The 21387-nt window shown below is 64.4% G+C and overlaps 1 protein-coding gene across 2 annotated transcripts in view; it reads right to left on the bottom strand.

The window, feature by feature from the left end:
• EPS8L1 (EPS8 like 1) overlaps positions 1 to 21387 on the bottom strand; it is a 33231-nt gene that overhangs the window by 4197 nt on the left and 7647 nt on the right. Inside the window, exons 2-14 of one of the 2 annotated variants that reach the window (XM_030298257.1) lie at positions 21163 to 21244; positions 6482 to 6723; positions 5445 to 5501; positions 4226 to 4266; positions 3812 to 3870; positions 3074 to 3235; positions 2642 to 2791; positions 2037 to 2119; positions 1395 to 1656; positions 1011 to 1137; positions 756 to 844; positions 586 to 660; positions 334 to 482 (exon numbers count right to left, since the gene is read on the bottom strand). In XM_030298257.1, coding sequence (XP_030154117.1) covers positions 334 to 482; positions 586 to 660; positions 756 to 844; positions 1011 to 1137; positions 1395 to 1656; positions 2037 to 2119; positions 2642 to 2791; positions 3074 to 3235; positions 3812 to 3870; positions 4226 to 4266; positions 5445 to 5461 — 1214 coding nt within the window. In that variant the 5' untranslated portion in view covers positions 5462 to 5501; positions 6482 to 6723; positions 21163 to 21244. Of the gene's footprint in view, positions 1 to 333; positions 483 to 585; positions 661 to 755; positions 845 to 1010; positions 1138 to 1394; positions 1657 to 2036; positions 2120 to 2641; positions 2792 to 3073; positions 3236 to 3811; positions 3871 to 4225; positions 4267 to 5444; positions 5547 to 6481; positions 6724 to 21162; positions 21245 to 21387 lie in introns of those variants that run through there. The other variant, XM_030298260.1, reaches the window with a different exon arrangement.

The raw sequence follows: 21387 nt of genomic DNA, 5'->3' as shown, positions 1-21387 counted from the left end.
CTGCGCCCAGCCTCTGAATCTTCCTTCTGATTCTAAGCACATCCCGCCGCCTCTTTTCCCCCAAGTCTCCTCCGGCTCTGTTCTTACCGCCTTCCCCAACCTACAGGCTAGTCATTCCCGAAGCCGTAGCCCTCCGGTACAGCCCACCCCCCTCCTCCAAGCCCGGTCTTTTGGTCAGTCTTAGGCCTCTCCTTCACAGGAGTTTCTGGCCTTTCCTCCAGCCGGGTCCCGGCATAGGTCCTGGGTTCATTCAATTGCTTTGGTCAACCTCTAGCTAAGCCCAGCAACTACCCTTCCCTGCCGGCCCCGCCCCTCCGTCACGGCGCCCCTCACCCCGGGCGGGTCCACGCGTCCCCCAGAGAGGTCCAGAGCGCATTTTCCCGTGGGGTGAGGTTGTCCCGCAGCAGCGCCACCGCCTCGGACGTCAGGTGCGGCCGCCGCACTCCACTTGCGAATTGGGGGCCTCCCGATGTGTCCACAATCTGCCGGGGGTGCAGGAGTGAGCACGCCATCACCTCCCCCCCTCCGGAAGTGGAACCCCGATTCCTCCTGCCGCAGGGGGTACCTAAGGATGGGGTGCCTCACCAACTGCAGGGGTCCGAACAGGAAGTGCAGCAGCTCGGGGGACGAGGGGTTGGCGATGTTGCCACGCAGCCGGGCCTGAGGGACGGGGCAGGTGCCGGGTTCAGAGCTCGGACGCGGCAGGCTCGCCGTGCCCCTGACCCCCCGCTGGCCCAGGCTGGACCCGTTCTCACCAGCAGGCTGAAGGCGTACTTGATTTTCTGAAGCACGTCCGTGTACTCGGCCTCGGAGGGCGGCTTGGCCCGCAGCGTCAGGAGACCCTCTGCAGGGGGGGGGGAGGCAGGGGCCCAGTGGGATCCCCGGTGATGGGGCATCAAACCTGGGCGGGGGGTAGGGACAGGGGGCAGGGGGAGGCCGTAGGGAGAGGGAAGGTATTTGGGATAGATTGGATGCTCCGGATCCCACTGGGGGGCGGGGGGCGCCCTCACCCCCAGGCGCCCGGCGCCGGGTCCTGCGGCCGCGCTCCCTGTGCTCCAGCACCCGGGCCGCCTCCGCAGACTTCTGCAGCTTCGATACGAAACTCTCCACGTCGTCGAACACGTGGTTCAGGATGTCCTGGGGGACAGAACAGGGGACGCGTGGGACTCGGGGATGCGGAGTCCAGGCCCCTCATCACCCCAGGCAAAGCCCTTACTTAGGCCGAGCACCCTGACATCCTCCCAGGCCAGGCCGAACCCTCGGATGCCTGTCCCTGTCCCCCTAGATCGGCCACCGCCGGCCACACCCCCAGAAGTCTGACACCACCCCCCTCCCGGGAGGCGGGACACATCCACAGCCGGTCCGCCCCCACGCCCTGGCCCCGCCCCACGCACCACTTCCCGCTCCGCCTGCAGACTGGCCAGGTCCGGGCCGCGGGGCCCCAGGTCAGGGGAGGCCGGGGCAGCGCTGCCTGAGGTCCCCGCCAGGCCAGGCCGCGGCCTCAGCGACTCTTCCGCCTCCGGGATGGGCTCCGCCTGGGGTCGCCCCCGGCCCGCCTCCACCGTGCTGATGACCGCGCGGATTGACGGGCGGCGCTGCGGGGGAGGGGTCTCGGCGGCCGGCGAGGGGCGGCGCTGCAGCTCCTCTTGCGTAGCCCTGCGGAGGGACGAGGGGGAAAGAGCCTGGGTCCACCCGGGGCCAGGGCGGGGGAGACAGCGGGGCTCAGCACCGAGTCAAACCTAGGCTGCAGGTGGCGCGGAGAAACTGGAGACAAGGGGAGGGGCGAGCACCTGTGCGGAGGGAAACTGAGGCCTGAGGGAGGAGAAACGGAGGACCAGCACTAGGAAAAGTACTCTTGGAGAGGGGGTACACGTGTCTGCGGGGGGTTGGCAAGACCCGAACCACGCTCTGTTCGACAGGCTTCCAAACTCGCTCTCTTGTGGGCGAGCGGTGGCAGCCCATTTGTCGGATGCCGAGACTGAGACCCCACCCGTCCTCGCTTCTCCCCTCGCTCCCCGCCCAGCCCTCTTTCTTACCTGAGCGCCGCGGGCCTGCGCTCCCCGAGGCCGGACCGGTAGTCGTGTAGAGCCCCCTGGATGTCCTCTCGGATCAGCTCCGCCTGCCAATCATGCTGTCAGGCCAGGCCTTCACCCCACCTACCCCTCGTCCCAGCCGCGGTCCGGTTCAGTCGATTCCTTGGCTGGGTGCCGGAGTCCCTCCACGTCGGCGCCCACACGCGGTGCCCACGCCCGCCCGCGCTCTGCTACTTCTTCCCCTGCCCTAAACCACGTCCCCAATCCCGGAGCCGGGGTGCTGGGGTTTCCTGCCCCTAGGCCATACTCGCCCCGAGTTCTGGCTGCTCCCATCCACCCTCCCCCAGGTGCTGTCAGGTTCCGTCCCGGCCCTCAGTTTCAGTCTCCATTCTACTTCGTCCCGGTCCCACCTGCCCTCAAACCCCCCATCCCTTCCAGCTCCTCCCTCCAGGCCACGCCCCCTCCACTGGCCCAGGCCCGCCCCGCGCAGAGGCCCCGCCCCATCACCGCCCAAGCTCTGGATTCCTCCCACTTCCGGCTCCGCCCCCCGGCATCCGCAGGGTCCCAGCCCTGCGTGAGGTGGCTCCCCGGGACCCGGGCCCGCTCACCCCGAGACGCAAGCCCTGGAAGAAGTGCACGTCGGGCTGCGTGCGCTCCGGCTCCTGGCACACCAGCAGCAGCAGCGAGCGACTCCGGCCAGGCAGCGTCACCACGTCGCAGCGCACGATGGCACCCAGCGGGTACGACTCCAGCTCCTCCTGCGGGGCGGGACGGCGGGTAAACGGAGGCTCGGATCCGAGGATCCCAAATGACAGCAGTGCCAGCTGGGACCCCAGCACGGCCCAGGCGACCCTGCGGGGCTGCAGTATCACACCTCTGATTTAACAGAGGAGGCCAGTGACGCTCCAAAAACGAAGGGCAGAGAGCTCTTGCCAAAGTTCCCAGAGGAAGGACGCGTGGGGGCCAAGAGTCACACTCGGACGTCCCTAGAGTCAAGCTCTCCATGCCTCTGCCCCTTCCACCCACGTGTCCCCTGACACCTTGGACATGGGGTCAAGCAGCGTGACACGGTCCGGAGACACGCGCAGCAGCATCTCTTGGGCCCAGACGCGGCCCTGGTTGTCCATGACCGCCAGCCTCCGCGAAGCGTCCTCCACGGTGTGCACGCCATCCTCCTCGCCCAGGCAGAACGTCACCAGGTGCTGGCAGGGGTGCGGAGAAAGCAGGGAGTCCCAGGAGGGCCCCAGGAGGGCGCCAGGTGGGCTCAGAATCCCCTGCCCCCGCCTTCCAGCCTGACAGTAACCACACCTCCTCCAGAAAGCGTCCCGTCACCGGCTCCACCTATGGGACCCTTTGTTTTGTTTTCATCAGAGCGACTGGCGCCTGCGTGTGTCTTGCCAGCGAGACTGGAGACTTCTTGAAGGCAGGGATTGGATCTAGTCCCTTCTAAGCACCCCTGCCTCCAAGAGAGCACCTGGCACACTTTGGCCCCTACGCCCACAGGTTGACGTAGCATTTGTCCCTGGGGCCTGCCTGTCCGGCCTAACAGCCGGTCTGGAGGAGGACCGTGGCAGATTCAAGTGGAACTGACTGCCTCTGCCGGACTCCCACCGCTGAGGGCAGGCGGGCAGAAGCAGCCCCGCCCTGCAGATGGGCCAACTGAGCTTGCAGCTTCCTTCTGTTTGGAGGCCCGGCCGCCTTCGACACCGCCACCTTCCCAGGCCTGCCTGCCTTTCCTCCCCGAAGGCTCCCCGCGGCAATGCAGACCCCAGACTCACATTGACTGGATACTGGGAAACGTCTGCCAGAACCACAGTGGAGTAACGCTTCCTCTGCTCTGTGGGGGAGAAGGAGGATCAACCCAGAAGCCCCAGCCCCTGGCCCCTCCTCCCTCAGACCCAGAAGACCCAGCCCCTCCTCCCCAGGAGGCAGGGATCCTGACCCCCCAGCCCCTCCTCCCTCAGACCTGGGACTCTAGACCTCCAGCCCCTCCTCTCTCAGACCAAGGGATCCTGATTCCGCACCCACCTCCTCCCTCAGACCCCGCAGTACTGACCCCAGCCCCCTCCCCCCTCCGACCCAGGAGTCCAGAGCCCCAGCCCCTCCTCCCTCAGACCCAGGAGTCCAGACCCTCCACCCCTTCCTCCCTCAGACCCAGTTTCAGCCTGGGGTTTTCTGGCTCCCAAACTCACCATAGATAGACTTGGCACTTGGTTTGGGGGCAGCTTCTGGGCTGGTTCGGGAGAAAAGGGTGAGAGGGGCCGTGCGAATTGGGAGCAGATCATGGGGGTTTTGAATGCCAAACAGAGCGGGAAAGACTTCATTGTGAGAGCAATGGGGAACCAAGGAGGGTTCTGAGCAGGGGAGGGCAGGGCCAGAGCTCGGTTTCAGGCGGGTAAGGCCGGGAGTGGTGCTGGGAGGTGGTGGAGAGTGTGGTCTTCGCGGTCACGCAGACCTGGCTTTGAACGCCCTGTCAACTACCGCCTTGCCACAGGACCCTGGGTGGGAGACTTCATCTCTCCTGCCTCGGTGTCCCTTTCTGAGATAGGAGTGAGTCCGTCTACAGCCTCCGTCTGGTAGAGCTGTGGGTGGATTCGCTCAGAGTCGAGGGCCCTCATGGCCTCAGTGACGGTTACTTTTCACGATGCGAAGGGCAGCCCACAGTAGTTGCTCAATAAATGGGCGTTTTTACAATAGCATTAGTATTTGCGGTAGACAGACTTATCTTCTCCATCCCCCTGGGCCAGGCTCTTCCCAGCCTGATCCTTCTGTCTCCTGCCCCTGACCTCCTCCTCCTAGGTCACCTTCTCCAAGAAGAAGTGCACAGAAGTAACGGAAACTCAGGGCTCAGCAGGAACGAGGAACACTTTCAAGTCAAAGCTCTGCTCCTCGTCCTGTTCTGTTGGTCAGATCGCCCCACAATTTGATTACCTCTGTGCTGGAGAGCTCACTACCGCCTATCTCCCATGCCGCTATTCCCATGGGTCTCCCTTTGTTGTTTTCCCTGCTCACTCCAGGAGACTTGAGCCTTTGTTATAAGCAGCCCGGATTTTTTCGGCAAAAGGTCAATATTTAATAACAAGATAACGGCAACAGCAGTTGCCATGAGTGGAGAACCTACTCTTGGTCAGATGATCTGCTAAGTCCTGTTACCTTCATTTTCCTGTCAAGCGCTCAAAATTGTCCCTGTTTCACAGAGGAGGAACGGAGCCTCCAAGAGGTGAGGTTCTTGGGCCGGGGTCACACCTCCTGAGTGTTGGCAGCTGGATTTGAACCCGGGCGTGTCTGCTCTGGGCCAGTGGCTGTAACTATAGGCCGAGCAGGGAAGGGGGCTGTCCAGGCCTGGGCTGCTGTCCATGCTACATGGGGGCGTGGGTAAGAGGGTGGCCGGAGGGGGCTGGGGGCACTTACCCTGTGGTGGTGCTCATGGTGTGGAGAATGGGGGGGCTCCTGCCACCTGGAGGTGCCCTGGGAGCCAGCAAAGAAGTGAGGGCCTGACCTGGCCTGCAGTACCTAGGATTTTGGCCCAACCACCTCCTTCAGACCCAGAGGTCCAGGCTCCCAGTGGCCTTCTCCCTCAGACCCAGGAGTCCTGCCCCCAGCCCCTCCCCCCTCAGACCCAGAGTCTGGGCCCCCAGCCCCCTCCTCCCTCAGACCCAGGAGTCCTGGCCCCCAGTGCCCTCCTCCCTCAGACCCAGGTGTCCTGGCTCCAGCCCCCTCCTCCCTCAGACCCAGAGGTCCAGACCCCCAGTCCCCTCCTCCCTCATACCCAGGAGTCCTGACCCCAGTCCCTCCTCCTTCAGACCAGGAGTCCAGACCCCCAGCCCCTCCTCCCTCAGACCCAGGTATCCTGGCTCCAGCCCCCTCCTCCCTCAGACCCAGAGTCTGGGCCCCCAGCCCCCTCCTCCCTCAGACCCAGGAGTCCTGGCCCCCAGCCCCCTCCTCCCTCAGACCCAGGTGTCCTGGCCCCCAGCCCCCTCCTCCCTCAGACCCAGGAGTCCAGACCCCCAGCCCCCTCCTCCCTCAGACCCAGGAGTCCAGACCCCCAGACCCTCCTCCCTCACACCTAGTACCCTGCCCCCGAAATCTGTCAGGGATCCATGTGTTCGGCTCCCTAATCTATGTGTACCCCATTTTCCTTCCTCTCTCCAGCGATCCTGTCTCCCAGCCTGATCTCCTTAGGGGCCCAGGGGTTCGGGCTTAGAGCTTCTCGACTGTAAGGACCAAAGGATTTTGATTCCAAGTCTCCTCCTAGAGCCAGACCCGTTCATGCGTTTCCTCAGCCACTATGACCTCGGGCTACGGGGCCGGTCCCTTACCTCGTCAGGACTGAAGGGCTTCGTGGTGTCTGGACCCGGGAGTCCTGGCCCCCTGCTCCTGCCCCCCCCCCCCCCCACAGACACAGGAGTCCCCACCTCCAGCCCCTCCCGGCTAGGCCCCCTCCTCACCTGCGGGGCAGGCTCTGCCAGGCAGTGGCTGCGACGAGGGGCCCAGCTGGCTCTCTGCTCTCCACTGGGTTCCCAACGGCCCCGTCCTTCCTGCTCCCGCCGGGCCACCCCGCCTCCGCATACCTGAGCACTCACCTGGCACACACCTGGGCGGGGCTGGCGGAGGGACCCGGGCTGGGGTGGGGGGGACAGGACCGGCCTCCGGGGAGCCAGGAACTGGGACCGGCTCTGTCATAACAACCCTAGAACAGGGACAACAACAGTCATCTGATGTCACACCCGTTCACACGTCAGAACCTCAGAACCGAGGGCTCTGCCTCCAATACCCTTTCCGATTCTCCTGCCGCCTGTGGGAGGGCAGAGCTCTGATTTCACCTGCTGGCGGTTCAGAGAGGGGCGGTCAGCGTGGAAGGGCTGGGACTCGAACCCGGGCCGGGGTCTGTGCCTGCCCTGGGCCCACCTCCCGTTCAGGGTTCCTGCCTCCACGGAGCCCTGAGCCCCCACCCCCCCCCTTGGCCTCTTCCCCTAGAAACTCCCCCCAATAACCCCCTCTGGTGAGACTCAAACCCACTCGGCGCCCGGCCCAGCCCCAAATACTTCGCTGACGTTAACGAGCTCCTGAGGCTTGAAATCTCCTTTAGAGAACTTCCCCTGTGCCATGGGCCTTGCTACCCAAGCCATACCTGTCGTTTCTCCCCCAAACCCAGTGAGGTGAGGGCCGGGGGTCTCCGCCTCCCAGAGGAGGAAACTGAGGACACCGAGGGTGAAGAGACTCACCCGGGTCACACTTGCAGGGAGAGGAAGAGCAGCAAACGCCAAAGCTCGGACAGCAGGAGGAGGGGCGGGCAAGCCCCCTTTTAGCCTTGCCCATTATCAGTGTGACCTTCACCTGGTCCCGGCCAACGTCCTGCACCTGCACCTGCAGCGGCCTCCCGACAGGCCCCTGCTCCCTTCCTCCCCTCGTCTAGTCTCCCTGCAGGGAGCCCCAAGAAACCTAGGTTAGCTCACAGCACTCCCTGCTCCGCACCCTTCAGGGGCTCCCCGTTTCTGGGATAAGAGCTGAGGTCTGCAAAGTCTTAAGGAACATCCTTCAAACCTCCTCTCTCCCTCCATCACTCGGTTCTGGGCTCCCTGCTGCTCCTCGAGCCCTGAGAGCCAGTCCTGCCCCAGGGCCTTTGCGCTTGCTCTGCCCTCTGCCTGGAATGCCTCTTCCCTCAGATATCCTCCTGGCTTGTTCCCTCACCTCCTTCAGGTCTTTGCTTGAGTGTCACCTTCTCTGAGAAGCCTGGCCACCCTATTTAAAATTGTGGTCTCTCCCTGCTCCCTAAATTCTCTTCAGAGCGTTTATCACCTTGCCACACACTATATTACCCGTTCATTTTATGTCCCCCTGTTAGAATGTAAGCATCGTGAGGAATCCTGGCTGGGGGCCAGGACTCCTGGGTCTGAGGGAGGAGGTTCTAGGGCACTATGACTTCTGGGTCTGAGGGAAGAGGGGGTGGGAGTCTGGACTCCTGGGTCTGAGGGAGGAGGGGGCCGGGGCCAGGACTCCTTTCTTTATGTGTTTTTTATTTTCCTATCTTTATGTATTTTTTATTTATTTTGAGAGAGACAGAGAGAGAGAGAGAGAGAGCGAGCCAGGGAGGGGCAGAGAGAGGGAGAAACAGAATCCCCCACAGGCTCGTCAAGGTCAGCGCAGAGCCCTGCACGGGGACGGAACTCAGGAACTGTGAGATCCTGACCTGAGCCCAAGTTGGACATTTAACCCACTGAGCCGCCCAGTGACCGGAGGGCAGAGACTTCTGTACGTTCAGCCCCGCGCTCCGTCTGCCGCACATTAGAACAGGGTCTAGCACACATTCAGTGCTGGAGTGATACTGGCTTTCGGCGCATTCGTGTGGACGGTGCTTCACTGTTTCGTCCGGCCCGTGTTGACCCCACAGTCCACGCTGAGCGAGGCTGGAAACCACAGGAAGCGCCCCTTTGTCCTGGGTTGGCGGGGATGAAAGAATAGAGCGAAGGGGAGACAATCCTGTGGGGCGATGGCAAAGAGCCGGGGCGGGTGGGGGTTCGAGTTCTGACTTTGCCACGAAATAGAGTTGATAATACTTATTACTTCCTACGTGATGCGGGTGTGCTTAGGTCTTCTTCTGAGTACTGTGTGTGTGTGTGTGTGTGTGTGTGTGTGTCTGATCCCCACAACATCCTAGGAAACGGGTTCCATTATCTCCTGTCTACACCTGAGGAAGTGCGGACACACACCCTTAGGGAATTTGTCTACGGTCACACAGCAGGTACCTGGTGGGGACAGGCGGGCGGAACCCGGGCCCTACAATCTACACCCTGAATCCTCTGGTGCTAGCTTCCCTGCGCAGCCGCGTCGTGACTCTGCCCCTTGCTAGCTGTGGGACGCTAAGCAAATCACTCAACCTCTCTGTGCCCCAGTCCGGCCAGCTGTAACATGGGGATCGCAACACTGGCGGCGTTAAGGGAGAGCCCTCTCAGAGCCCGGCCAAGAGAGATGCGAGGTTGGGTGTCGATGGTGGCCTTTCTTCCCACGTGTGCTGGGATGGGAGGTGGCTAAGAGGGTCAGGGCAGGCTTCCTGGAGGAGGGGCAGGCAGGCAGAGCTGAACCTGAAGGGCGAGTTTGGCAGCCCGAGGTGGAGGTGGCCGGGAGGGTGAGGGAAGAGTGTTCCAGGCCTGGGAGGCGCAGGGGAGGGGAGGGTGTGCTGTGTGTGGCTCCCAAGGGTGCTGCAGGGGGAGGCAGGAGGGTCCCGTGCTTCTGTCTCCAGCTTCTGTCACTCCGGGTCCCTGTCACATCCATGCCACAGATACTTTCTGAGCTTGGTCCTGCCTGGGTTGGGTCCACGGACAGGAGCAGGCCCCTTACCCTCTGCGAGGCAGGCGGGGCTGGGACTGGTGCCCACTAGCAGAGAACACAGAGGCTCAGAGTGGGGAGGCCACTAGCCCAAGGTCACAGTGGCCCTGGGCCATGTGACACAAACGCAGATCTGACTAAGTCCAGTTCCTTTCTTCACGTGCAGGTGCAGGTGGAGAAGAGTGTCCTCACAGAGGCCTTGCCTGAGAGTCAGGGGCCAAGGCTGCAGGGTCTGAGGGAGGAGGGACTGGGGGTCTGGACTGCTGGGTCTGAGGGAGGAGGGGGCTGGGGCCAGGACACCTGGGTCTGAGGGAGGAGGGGCTGGGGGCCAGGACACCTGGGTCTGAGGGAGGAGGGACTGGGGGTCTGGACTGCTGGGTCTGAGGGAGGAGGGGGTTGGGGCCAGGACATCTGGGTCTGAGGGAGGAGGGACTGCGGGTCTGGGCTCCTGGGTCTGAGGGAGGAGGGGGCTGGGGTTCAGGATTCTGGGTCTGAGGGAGGAGGGACTGGGGGTCTGGACTCCTGGGTCTGAGGGAGGAGCGACTGGGGGTCTGGACTGCTGGGTCTGAGGGAGGAGGGACTGGGGGTCTGGACTGCTGGGTCTGAGGGAGGAGGGGGCTGGCGGCCAGGACTCCTGGGTCTGAGGGAGGAGGTTCTAGGGGACCATGACTTCTGGGTCTGAGGGAAGATGGGGTGGGAGTCTGGACTCCTGGGTCTGAGGGAGGAGTGGCTGGGCTTAGACTCTTGGTCTGAGGGAGGAGGGCCTGGGGGTCTGGGCTCCTGGGTCTGAGGTAGGAGGGGACTGGGGGCCAGGACACCTGGGTCTGAGGGAGGAGGGAATGGGGGTCTGGACTGCTGGGTCTGAGGGAGGAGGGGGCTGGCGGCCAGGACTCCTGGTCTGAGGGAGGAGGGACTGGGGGTCTGGACTGCTGGGTCTGAGGGGGGAGGGGACTGGGGGCCAGGACTCCTGGGTCTGAGGGAGGAGGTTCTAGTGGACCATGACTTCTGGGTCTGGGGGAAGAGGGGGTGGGAGTCTGGACTCCTGGTCTGAAGGAGGAGTGGCTGGGGCTTGGACTCTTGGTCTGGGGGAGAAGGGGGCTGGGGGTCTGGACTCCTGGGCCTGAGGTAGGAGGGGACTGGGGGTCTGGACTGCTGGGTCTGAGGGAGGAGGGGACTGGGGGCCAGGACACCTGGGTCTGAGGGAGGAGGGGCTGGGGGTCTGGACTCCTGGGTCTGAGGGAGGAGGGGGCTGGGGGCCAGGACACCTGGGTCTGAGGGAGGAGGGCCTGGGGGTCTGAACTCCTGGGTCTGAGGGAGGAGGGGGCTGGGGGCCAGGACACCTGGGTCTGAGGGAGGAGGGGCTGGGGGTCTGGACTCCTGGGTCTGAGGGAGGAGGGGCTGGGGGTCAGGACTCCTGGGTCTGAGGGAGGAGGGGCTGGGGGTCAGGACTCCTGGGTCTGAGGGAGGAGGGGCTGGGGGCCAGGACACCTGGGTCTGAGGGAGGAGGGCCTGGGGGTCTGGACTCCTGGGTCTGAGGGAGGAGGGCCTGGGGGTCTGGACACCTGGGTCTGAGGGAGGAGGGCCTGGGGGTCTGGACTCCTGGGTCTGAGGGAGGAGGGCCTGGGGGTCTGGACTCCTGGGTCTGAGGGAGGAGGGGCTGGGGGTCAGGACTCCTGGGTCTGAGGGAGGAGGGGCTGGGGGTCAGGACTCCTGGGTCTGAGGGAGGAGGGCCTGGGGGTCTGGACACCTGGGTCTGAGGGAGGAGGGCCTGGGGGTCTGGACTCCTGGGTCTGAGGGAGGAGGGCCTGGGGTCTGGACTCCTGGGTCTGAGGGAGGAGGGGCTGGGGGTCAGGACTCCTGGGTCTGAGGGAGGAGGGGCTGGGGGTCTGGACTCCTGGTCTGAGGGAGGAGGGGCTGGGGGTCTGGACTCCTGGGTCTGAGGGAGGAGGGCCTGGGGGTCTGGACTCCTGGGTCTGAGGGAGGAGGGCCTGGGGGTCTGGACACCTGGGTCTGAGGGAGGAGGGCCTGGGGGTCTGGACTCCTGGTCTGAGGGAGGAGGGGCTGGGGTCTGAGGGAGGAGGGCCTGGGGGTCTGGACTGCTGGGTCTGAGGGAGGAGGGGACTGGGGGCCAGGACACCTGGGTCTGAGGGAGGAGGGACTCTGGGTCTGGACTGCTGGGTCTGAGGGAGGAGGGAAGGAGGGTCTGAACTCCTGGGTTTGAGGGAGGATGGGGGCCGGGGGTCTGGACTCCTGGTCTGAGGGAGGAGGGGCTGGGGTCTGAGGGAGGAGGGACTGGGGGTCTGGACTGCTGGGTCTGAGGGGGGAGGGGGCTGGTGGCCAGGACTCCTGGGTCTGAGGGAGGAGGGGCTGGGGGTCTGGACTCCTGGGTCTGAGGGAGGAGGCCTGGGGGTCTGGACTCCTGGGTCTGAGGGAGGAGGGGCTGGGGGTCTGGACTCCTGGGCCCGAGGGAGGAGGGACTGGGGGTCTGGACTCCTGGGTCTGAGGGAGGAGGGACTGGGGCCAGGACACCTGGGTCTGAGGGAGGAGGGACTGGGGCCAGGACACCTGGGTCTGAGGGAGAAGGGGGCTGGGGGTCTGGACTCCTGGGCCCGAGGGAGGAGGGGCTGGGGGTCTGGACTCCTGAGTCTGAGGGAGGAGGGCCTGGGTGTCTGGACTCCTGGGTCTGAGGGAGGAGGGCCTGGGGGTCTGGACTCCTGGGTCTGAGGGAGGAGGGCCTGGGGGTCTGGACTCCTGGGTCTGAGGGAGGAGGGGCTGGGGGTCTGGACTCCTGGGTCTGAGGGAGGAGGGACTCTGGGTCTGGACTGCTGGGTCTGAGGGAGGAGGGAAGGAGGGTCTGAACTCCTGGGTTTGAGGGAGGATGGGGGCCGGGGGTCTGGACTCCTGGTCTGAGGGAGGAGGGGCTGGGGTCTGAGGGAGGAGGGACTGGGGGTCTGGACTGCTGGGTCTGAGGGGGGAGGGGGCTGGTGGCCAGGACTCCTGGGTCTGAGGGAGGAGGGGCTGGGGGTCTGGACTCCAGGGTCTGAGGGAGGAGGGCCTGGGGGTCTGGACTCCTGGGTCTGAGGGAGGAGGGGCTGGGGGTCTGGACTCCTGGGCCCGAGGGAGGAGGGACTGGGGGTCTGGACTCCTGGGTCTGAGGGAGGAGGGACTGGGGCCAGGACACCTGGGTCTGAGGGAGGAGGGACTGGGGCCAGGACACCTGGGTCTGAGGGAGAAGGGGGCTGGGGGTCTGGACTCCTGGGCCCGAGGGAGGAGGGGCTGGGGGTCTGGACTCCTGAGTCTGAGGGAGGAGGGCCTGGGGGTCTGGACTCCTGGGTCTGAGGGAGGAGGGCCTGGGGGTCTGGACTCCTGGGTCTGAGGGAGGAGGGCCTGGGGTCTGGACTCCTGGGTCTGAGGGAGGAGGGGCTGGGGGTCTGGACTCCTGGGTCTGAGGGAGGAGGGGCTGGGGGTCTGGACTCCTGGGTCTGAGGGAGGAGGGCCTGGGGGTCTGGACTCCTGGGTCTGAGGGAGGAGGGCTGGGGGGTCTGGACTCCTGGGTCTGAGGGAGGAGGGCCTGGGGGTCTGGACTCCTGGTCTGAGGGAGGAGGCGCTGGGGTCTGAGGGAGGAGGGCCTGGGGGTCTGGACTCCTGGTCTGAGGGAGGAGGCGCTGGGGTCTGAGGGAGGAGGGCCTGGGGTCTGGACTCATGGTCTGAGGGAGGAGGGTGCTGGGGTCTGAGGGAGGAGGGCCTGGGGGTCTGGACTCCTGGGTCTGAGGGAGGAGGGCCTGGGGGTCTGGACTCCTGGGTCTGAGGGAGGAGGGCCTGGGGGTCTGGACTCCTGGTCTGAGGGAGGAGGCGCAGGGGTCTGAGGGAGGAGGGCCTGGGGGTCTGGACTCCTGGGTCTGAGGGAGGAGGGCCTGGGGGTCTGGACTCCTGGGTCTGAGGGAGGAGGGCCTGGGGGTCTGGACTCCTGGGTCTGAGGGAGGAGGGCCTGGGGGTCTGGACTCCTGGTCTGAGGGAGGAGGGGCTGGGGTCTGAGGGAGGAGGGCCTGGGGTCTGAGGGAGGAGGGCCTGGGGGTCTGGACTCCTGGGTCTGAGGGAGGAGGGCTGGGGGGTCTGGACTCCTGGTCTGAGGGAGGAGGCGCTGGGGTCTGAGGGAGGAGGGCCTGGGGGTCTGGACTCCTGGTCTGAGGGATGAGGCGCTGGGGTCTGAGGGAGGAGGGCCTGGGGGTCTGGACTCCTGGTCTGAGGGAGGAGGGGCTGGGGTCTGAGGGAGGAGGGCCTGGGGGTCTGGACTGCTGGGTCTGAGGGAGGAGGGAAGGAGGGTCTGGACTCCTGGGTTTGAGGGAGGATGGGGGCTGGGCGTCTGGACTCCTGGTCTGAGGGAGGAGGGGCTGGGGTCTGAGGGAGGAGGGACTGGGGGTCTGGACTGCTGGGTCTGAGGGAGGAGGGGACTGGGGGCCAGGACACCTGGGTCTGAGGGAGGAGGGACTCTGGGTCTGGACTGCTGGGTCTGAGGGAGGAGGGAAGGAGGGTCTGAACTCCTGGGTTTGAGGGAGGATGGGGGCCGGGGGTCTGGACTCCTGGTCTGATGGAGGAGGGGCTGGGGTCTGAGGGAGGAGGGACTGGGGTCTGGACTGCTGGGTCTGAGGGGGGAGGGGGCTGGTGGCCAGGACTCCTGGGTCTGAGGGAGGAGGGGCTGGGGGTCTGGACTCCAGGGTCTGAGGGAGGAGGGCCTGGGGGTCTGGACTCCTGGGTCTGAGGGAGGAGAGGCTGGGGGTCTGGACTCCTGGGCCCGAGGGAGGAGGGACTGGGGGTCTGGACTCCTGGGTCTGAGGGAGGAGGGACTGTGGCCAGGACACCTGGGTCTGAGGGAGGAGGGACTGGGGCCAGGACACCTGGGTCTGAGGGAGAAGGGGGCTGGGGGTCTGGACTCCTGGGCCCGAGGGAGGAGGGGCTGGGGGTCTGGACTCCTGAGTCTGAGGGAGGAGGGCCTGGGGGTCTGGACTCCTGGGTCTGAGGGAGGAGGGCCTGGGGGTCTGGACTCCTGGGTCTGAGGGAGGAGGGGCTGGGGGTCTGGACTCCTGGGCCCGAGGGAGGAGGGACTGGGGGTCTGGACTCCTGGGTCTGAGGGAGGAGGGACTGGGGCCAGGACACCTGGGTCTGAGGGAGGAGGGACTGGGGCCAGGACACCTGGGTCTGAGGGAGAAGGGGGCTGGGGTCTGGACTCCTGGGCCCGAGGGAGGAGGGGCTGGGGGTCTGGACTCCTGAGTCTGAGGGAGGAGGGCCTGGGGGTCTGGACTCCTGGGTCTGAGGGAGGAGGGCCTGGGGGTCTGGACTCCTGGGTCTGAGGGAGGAGGGCCTGGGGGTCTGGACTCCTGGTCTGAGGGAGGAGGCGCTGGGGTCTGAGGGAGGAGGGCCTGGGGGTCTGGACTCCTGGGTCTGAGGGAGGAGGGCCTGGGGGTCTGGACTCCTGGGTCTGAGGGAGGAGGTCCTGGGGGTCTGGACTCCTGGGTCTGAGGGAGGAGGGCCTGGGGGTCTGGACTCCTGGTCTGAGGGAGGAGGGGCTGGGGTCTGAGGGAGGAGGGCCTGGGGGTCTGGACTCCTGGGTCTGAGGGAGGAGGGCCTGGGGGTCTGGACTCCTGGGTCTGAGGGAGGAGGGCTGGGGGGTCTGGACTCCTGGTCTGAGGGAGGAGGCGCTGGGGTCTGAGGGAGGAGGGCCTGGGGGTCTGGACTCCTGGTCTGAGGGAGGAGCGCTGGGGTCTGAGGGAGGAGGGCCTGGGGGTCTGGACTCCTGGTCTGAGGGAGGAGGCGCTGGGGTCTGAGGGAGGAGGGCCTGGGGGTCTGGACTCCTGGGTCTGAGGGAGGAGGGCCTGGGGGTCTGGACTCCTGGTCTGAGGGAGGAGGGGCTGGGGTCTGAGGGAGGAGGGCCTGGGGGTCTGGACTGCTGTGTCTGAGGGAGGAGGGAAGGAGGGTCTGGACACCTGGGTCTGAGGGAGGAGGGCCTGGGCGTCTGGACTCCTGGTCTGAGGGAGGAGGCGCTGGGGTCTGAGGGAGGAGGGCCTGGGGTCTGGACTCCTGGTCTGAGGGAGGAGGCGCTGGGGTCTGAGGGAGGAGGGGCTGGGGTCTGGGGGGGGGGGGCCTGGGGGTCTGGACTCCTGGGTCTGAGGGAGGAGGGCCTGGGGGTCTGGACTCCTGGGTCTGAGGGAGGAGGGCCTGGGGGTCTGGACTCCTGGGTCTGAGGGAGGAGGGCTGGGGGGTCTGGACTCCTGGGTCTGAGGGAGGAGGGCCTGGGGGTCTGGACTCTGGTTGAGGGAGGGGGCGCCGGGGTCTGAGGGAGGAGGGCCTGGGGGTCTGGACTCCTGGGTCTGAGGGAGGGGGGCCTGGGGGTCTGGACTCCTGGGTCTGAGGGAGGAGGGCCTGGGCGTCTGGACTCCTGGTCTGAGGGAGGAGGCGCTGGGGTCTGAGGGAGGAGGGCCTGGGGTCTGGACTCCTGGTCTGGGGGAGGAGGCGCTGGGGTCTGAGGGAGGAGGGGCCTGGGGGTCTGGACTCCTGGGTCTGAGGGAGGAGGGCCTGGGGGTCTGGACTCCTGGTCTGAGGGAGGAGGGGCTGGGGTCTTAGGGAGGAGGGCCTGGGGGTCTGGACTGCTGTGTCTGAGGGAGGAGGGAAGGAGGGTCTGGACACCTGGGTCTGAGGGAGGAGGGCCTGGGCGTCTGGACTCCTGGTCTGAGGGAGGAGGCGCTGGGGTCTGAGGGAGGAGGGCCTGGGGTCTGGACTCCTGGTCTGAGGGAGGAGGCGCTGGGGTCTGAGGGAGGAGGGCTGGGGTCTGAGGGAGGAGGGCCTGGGGGTCTGGACTCCTGGGTCTGAGGGAGGAGGGCCTGGGGGTCTGGACTCCTGGGTCTGAGGGAGGAGGGCCTGGGGGTCTGGACTCCTGGGTCTGAGGGAGGAGGGCTGGGGGGTCTGGACTCCTGGGTCTGAGGGAGGAGGGCCTGGGGGTCTGGACTCCTGGTCTGAGGGAGGAGGCGCTGGGGTCTGAGGGAGGAGGGCCTGGGGGTCTGGACTCCTGGGTCTGAGGGAGGAGGGACTGGGGGTCTGGACTCCTGGGTCTGAGGGAGGAGGGACTGGGCGTCTGGACTCCTGGTCTGAGGGAGGAGGCGCTGGGGTCTGAGGGAGGAGGGCCTGGGGTCTGGACTCCTGGTCTGAGGGAGGAGGCGCTGGGGTCTGAGGGAGGAGGGCCTGGGGGTCTGGACTCCTGGGTCTGAGGGAGGAGGGCCTGGGGGTCTGGACTCCTGGTCTGAGGGAGGAGGGGCTGGGGTCTGAGGGAGGAGGGCCTGGGGGTCTGGACTGCTGTGTCTGAGGGGGGAGGGAGGGGGGGTCTGGACACCTGGGTCTGAGGGAGGAGGGCCTGGGCGTCTGGACTCCTGGTCTGAGGGAGGAGGCGCTGGGGTCTGAGGGAGGAGGGCCTGGGGTCTGGACTCCTGGTCGGAGGGGGGAGGCGCTGGGGTCTGAGGGAGGAGGGGCTGGGGTCTGAGGGAGGAGGGCCTGGGGGTCTGGACTCCTGGGTCTGAGGGAGGAGGGCCTGGGGGTCTGGACTCCTGGGTCTGAGGGAGGAGGGCCTGGGGGTCTGGACTCCTGGGTCTGAGGGAGGAGGGCTGGGGGGTCTGGACTCCTGGGTCTGAGGGAGGAGGGCCTGGGGGTCTGGACTCCTGGTCTGAGGGAGGAGGCGCTGGGGTCTGAGGGAGGAGGGCCTGGGGGTCTGGACTCCTGGGTCTGAGGGAGGAGGGCCTGGGGGTCTGGACTCCTGGGTCTGAGGGAGGAGGGCCTGGGCGTCTGGACTCCTGGTCTGAGGGAGGAGGCGCTGGGGTCTGAGGGAGGAGGGCCTGGGGTCTGGACTCCTGGTCTGAGGGAGGAGGCGCTGGGGTCTGAGGGAGGAGGGCCTGGGGGTCTGGACTCCTGGGTCTGAGGGAGGAGGGCCTGGGGGTCTGGACTCCTGGTCTGAGGGAGGAGGGGCTGGGGTCTGAGGGAGGAGGGCCTGGGGGTCTGGACTGCTGTGTCTGAGGGAGGAGGGAAGGAGGGTCTGGACACCTGGGTCTGAGGGAGGAGGGCCTGGGCGTCTGGACTCCTGGGCTGAGGGAGGAGGCGCTGGGGTCTGAGGGAGGAGGGCCTGGGGTCTGGACTCCTGGTCTGAGGGAGGAGGCGCTGGGGTCTGAGGGAGGAGGGGCTGGGGTCTGAGGGAGGAGGGCCTGGGGGTCTGGACTCCTGGGTCTGAGGGAGGAGGGCCTGGGGGTCTGGACTCCTGGGTCTGAGGGAGGAGGGCCTGGGGGTCTGGACTCCTGGGTCTGAGGGAGGAGGGCTGGGGGGTCTGGACTCCTGGGTCTGAGGGAGGAGGGCCTGGGGGTCTGGACTCCTGGTCTGAGGGAGGAGGCGCTGGGGTCTGAGGGAGGAGGGCCTGGGGGTCTGGACTCCTGGGTCTGAGGGAGGAGGGCCTGGGGGTCTGGACTCCTGGGTCTGAGGGAGGAGGGCCTGGGCGTCTGGACTCCTGGTCTGAGGGAGGAGGCGCTGGGGTCTGAGGGAGGAGGGCCTGGGGTCTGGACTCCTGGTCTGAGGGAGGAGGCGCTGGGGTCTGAGGGAGGAGGGCCTGGGGGTCTGGACTCCTGGGTCTGAGGGAGGAGGGCCTGGGGGTCTGGACTCCTGGTCTGAGGGAGGAGGGGCTGGGGTCTGAGGGAGGAGGGCCTGGGGGTCTGGACTGCTGTGTCTGAGGGAGGAGGGAAGGAGGGTCTGGACACCTGGGTCTGAGGGAGGAGGGCCTGGGCGTCTGGACTCCTGGTCTGAGGGAGGAGGCGCTGGGGTCTGAGGGAGGAGGGCCTGGGGTCTGGACTCCTGGTCTGAGGGAGGAGGCGCTGGGGTCTGAGGGAGGAGGGCAGGGCTCAGCACAGGTGCCGCAGTCCCTGCCTCCAGGTGCTCCGAGGTCTGGAGCAGCAGGTGAGAAGTTGAGCCCGAAACCAGAGCCTCCAGCCTAGTTCTGGGTCCAGCGCCTCCTTCCTCCTTCTCCGGCCGCAAAGGAGGCCCCTCCCTCTCTTCAAACCAGAGCAAGTGGCTTCCAAATACCAGCGGAGGCTCCCACCCCTGCGCAGTCTGACTCAGTAAGTCCTGGGCGGAGGCAGCGAACCCTGGAGACTCACCAAGGGAACCAGTCACCAGGAACCCTCGCCCGTCCCCAGGGCCAGCGCCTTTTGTGAAGTGAGCTGCAAAGACTGTGCGGGTCAGAGTTCGCTGGTGTCCCCAAACCGGGGTAGCTCCGTCACCGGGGACTGGATTGATTCTCTGGGTTTGGGGGCGGGGGGGCCCAGGCACCACACAGAATTCCCCACTGGGGCTTGATCAGCTAAGCTCCCCCAGCGTCATATCTAAAAGCACCCCATCTCTCTCCTCAACCTCCCCTCCTTACACACTTGCCCACCTCCACGCCCCAACTGTAGGGTTTGCGGGTGAATTCCTAGGACAGAGCGTTCTTGGGGGGACAAAGTCACAGGAAATGTGAGGTGACAGCAGGTTTTTGGCAGCTATAAATAAGGTGGGAGCTGTATTTATTTACCTATGTGTTAATTGACTTATTCGGTGAATGGTTCCTGAGACCCAATCTGTGCCCCACTCTCTGCCCTGAAGAAGAGAGTCTAATTGGGGGATGACACTGTGTTGTCATGTGCACTAATGAAGGTGACACAGGGCTCTGCGTGTCCCCTGAGGGGGCCCTTATTTCAGCCTCATAGTGGATGCGTGAGCCAGTGGAAGAAGCCTTTCCTGGTTAACTGATGGCTGCACGGGGTTCTGAAGGATGAATAGGAGTTTTCCTAAGACAGCGCGGCAAGGGATGACATTCTCAGTGCTGACACTGGTAGACGCGATGTGCCAGAGTCACGGAGTAGCAAATACTTAAGGACCTACTTTGTGCCAAGAGAGTTCCGAGTGCTGGCCAGACAAAGCCCCTGCCCTTGTGTCAGTGGGCGTGGCGGGAGACAGGAGATAAACAGGGAGGCACACACGTGAACAGACTCTCAGATCGTGGGAAGTGCCGTGGAGGAAAGAAAACAAAGGTGACGAGATGGAGTGACTTCGGGCAGGCAGGTGTGGTCACTCTATGGGTGGGGGGGGTAGTCAGGGATGGCCTCCTGGAGGAAGAGGCAGCTGGGCTCTGACCTGAATTTCGAGAATGAGTCAGGAATGTGCAGAGGGAATACCCCGGGGAGGCTGGCGGGTCAGGTCTGTAGGGGGTGCGTCTGGCCAGAGCGTGTGACAGTGGAGTCCTGGTCATGGTGACGACCGTGACAGCAGCAAACGAGAGGGTGGCCAAACTCCACCACGGATGGGGTTGCCCCAAGCCCGGGTCTGGCTGGGGAGGTGACACCAACTCGGGGCTGCCCTAAGTGTGCAGAGGAGGGGCTAGGTTTTTCCCTGCACATCCCCTGAGGTGGGTCCACCCTGGTGTGGCACAGAGGGTGGGTCTGAGAACCCGCCTGGGCCCCCGCGGAGGAGGAGGGTGGGGGAGGGAGGCTGGTGGTGGGGCTGTTTATTCTTTGGGAAGGATGGAGAGTGGGTCAGTCTCCTGAAATTGTTTAGAATGTCAGTGGTGATAGTGCTGTGAAGGCAAATAAGGCAGGGGAGGGGGCCGGGGAGGGCCCAGGAGGTGCTCTGGGGATACTACTGAAAAGTCATAGTGTGGTTGGGGAAGGCCTCGCTGAGGTCCTCACTCAAGGGAGGGAGTGAGGGGTGGAGATACCAGGGGAAGGGTTTCCAGGCAGGGGCAACAGCCAGTGCAAAGGTCCTGAGGCAGGGGCTTGTCTGGTGTGCATCAGCAAGGTCAGCATAACTGGGGCGGAGCGGGTGAGGGCAGAGGGGTGGAACGTGAAGACAGAGGGATGATGAGGGTAGATCGTGGGTTCCCAGGGTCACTGTAAGGACCAGAGAGACTGAGGGTGCTATACAAGTGTTTTGACCAAGTTTCTTTTTTTTTAATTGACATAAAATTAACCATCTTAAAGTGAACAACCCAGTAGCATTTAGTGCTTTCTCAGTGTGGGGCCACCATCACCTCCATCTAGTTCCAAAATATTTTATTGCTCCTTGGGGCATCTGGGTGGCTCAGTCGGTTAAAGTGCAACTCTTGCTTTTGGCTCGGGTCAATCTCCGTGGTTCGTGAGATCAAGCCCCATGTTGGGTGCTGTGCTAACAGTGCAAAGTCTGCCTGGGATTCTCTCTCTCCCTCTCCCTCTGCCCCTCTCCTGCTTGTGGTCTCTCTCTCTCTTAAAAATAAATAAAAACTGAAAAAAAAACATTGTATTGCCCCAGATAAAACCCTGTACCTGTTAGCAGCTACTCCCCAGACATTCACAGTGAACATAAACATTTTTGCTTTATCCTTCTCCTGTCTCTCTCTCTCCTCTTTCTCTCCCATGCTTTTTCTGAACTATTTAAAAGTGCTTTGCAGCCCTGATGTCCTTATACGCCTAAAAACTTTACATGTATTTCCTAAAAACAGGAGACAGAGATTGAGAGAGAGAATGAATTTGGGCCACCCCGCCCCCATAGGGAAAGCAAAGGGCTTTGTGGGAGAAGTCTCTCAGCACCTGGGACAGCACCCAATGCTTATCAAGAATTTACAAACCTCAACAACGATCCCCCAAAGAGAGTTTCTAAACACCGTGGGTGTGTCTGGGAACCAGGTGGGAGGTCCTCAGGGGAAGGAACTTGCATGTATTATTTTCTGTGTAATAACAACATTAGCAGGCAGCAATGTTCTGGCACTTACTGTGTGTCAGGTCCTTGTGATTTACTTGATGTCATCCTTCCAGACTCTAATGAGCTGGGAAACCATGGCCCGCTGCTTGTTTCTGTAAATAAAGTTTTATTAGAACACAGCTATGCTCATTTGCATGAACCTTGTCTATGGTGGCTTTCCTGCTATAATGGCAGAATAGTTGCAATAGGGACCATATGGCCCATGAGGATGAAATTATTTATTATTTGTCCTTTG

This window comes from Lynx canadensis, chromosome E2 (assembly GCF_007474595.2).
Source record: "Lynx canadensis isolate LIC74 chromosome E2, mLynCan4.pri.v2, whole genome shotgun sequence".
Taxonomy (NCBI): domain Eukaryota; kingdom Metazoa; phylum Chordata; class Mammalia; order Carnivora; family Felidae; genus Lynx; species Lynx canadensis.
This window is presented reverse-complemented; position numbering and strand designations above follow the sequence as displayed.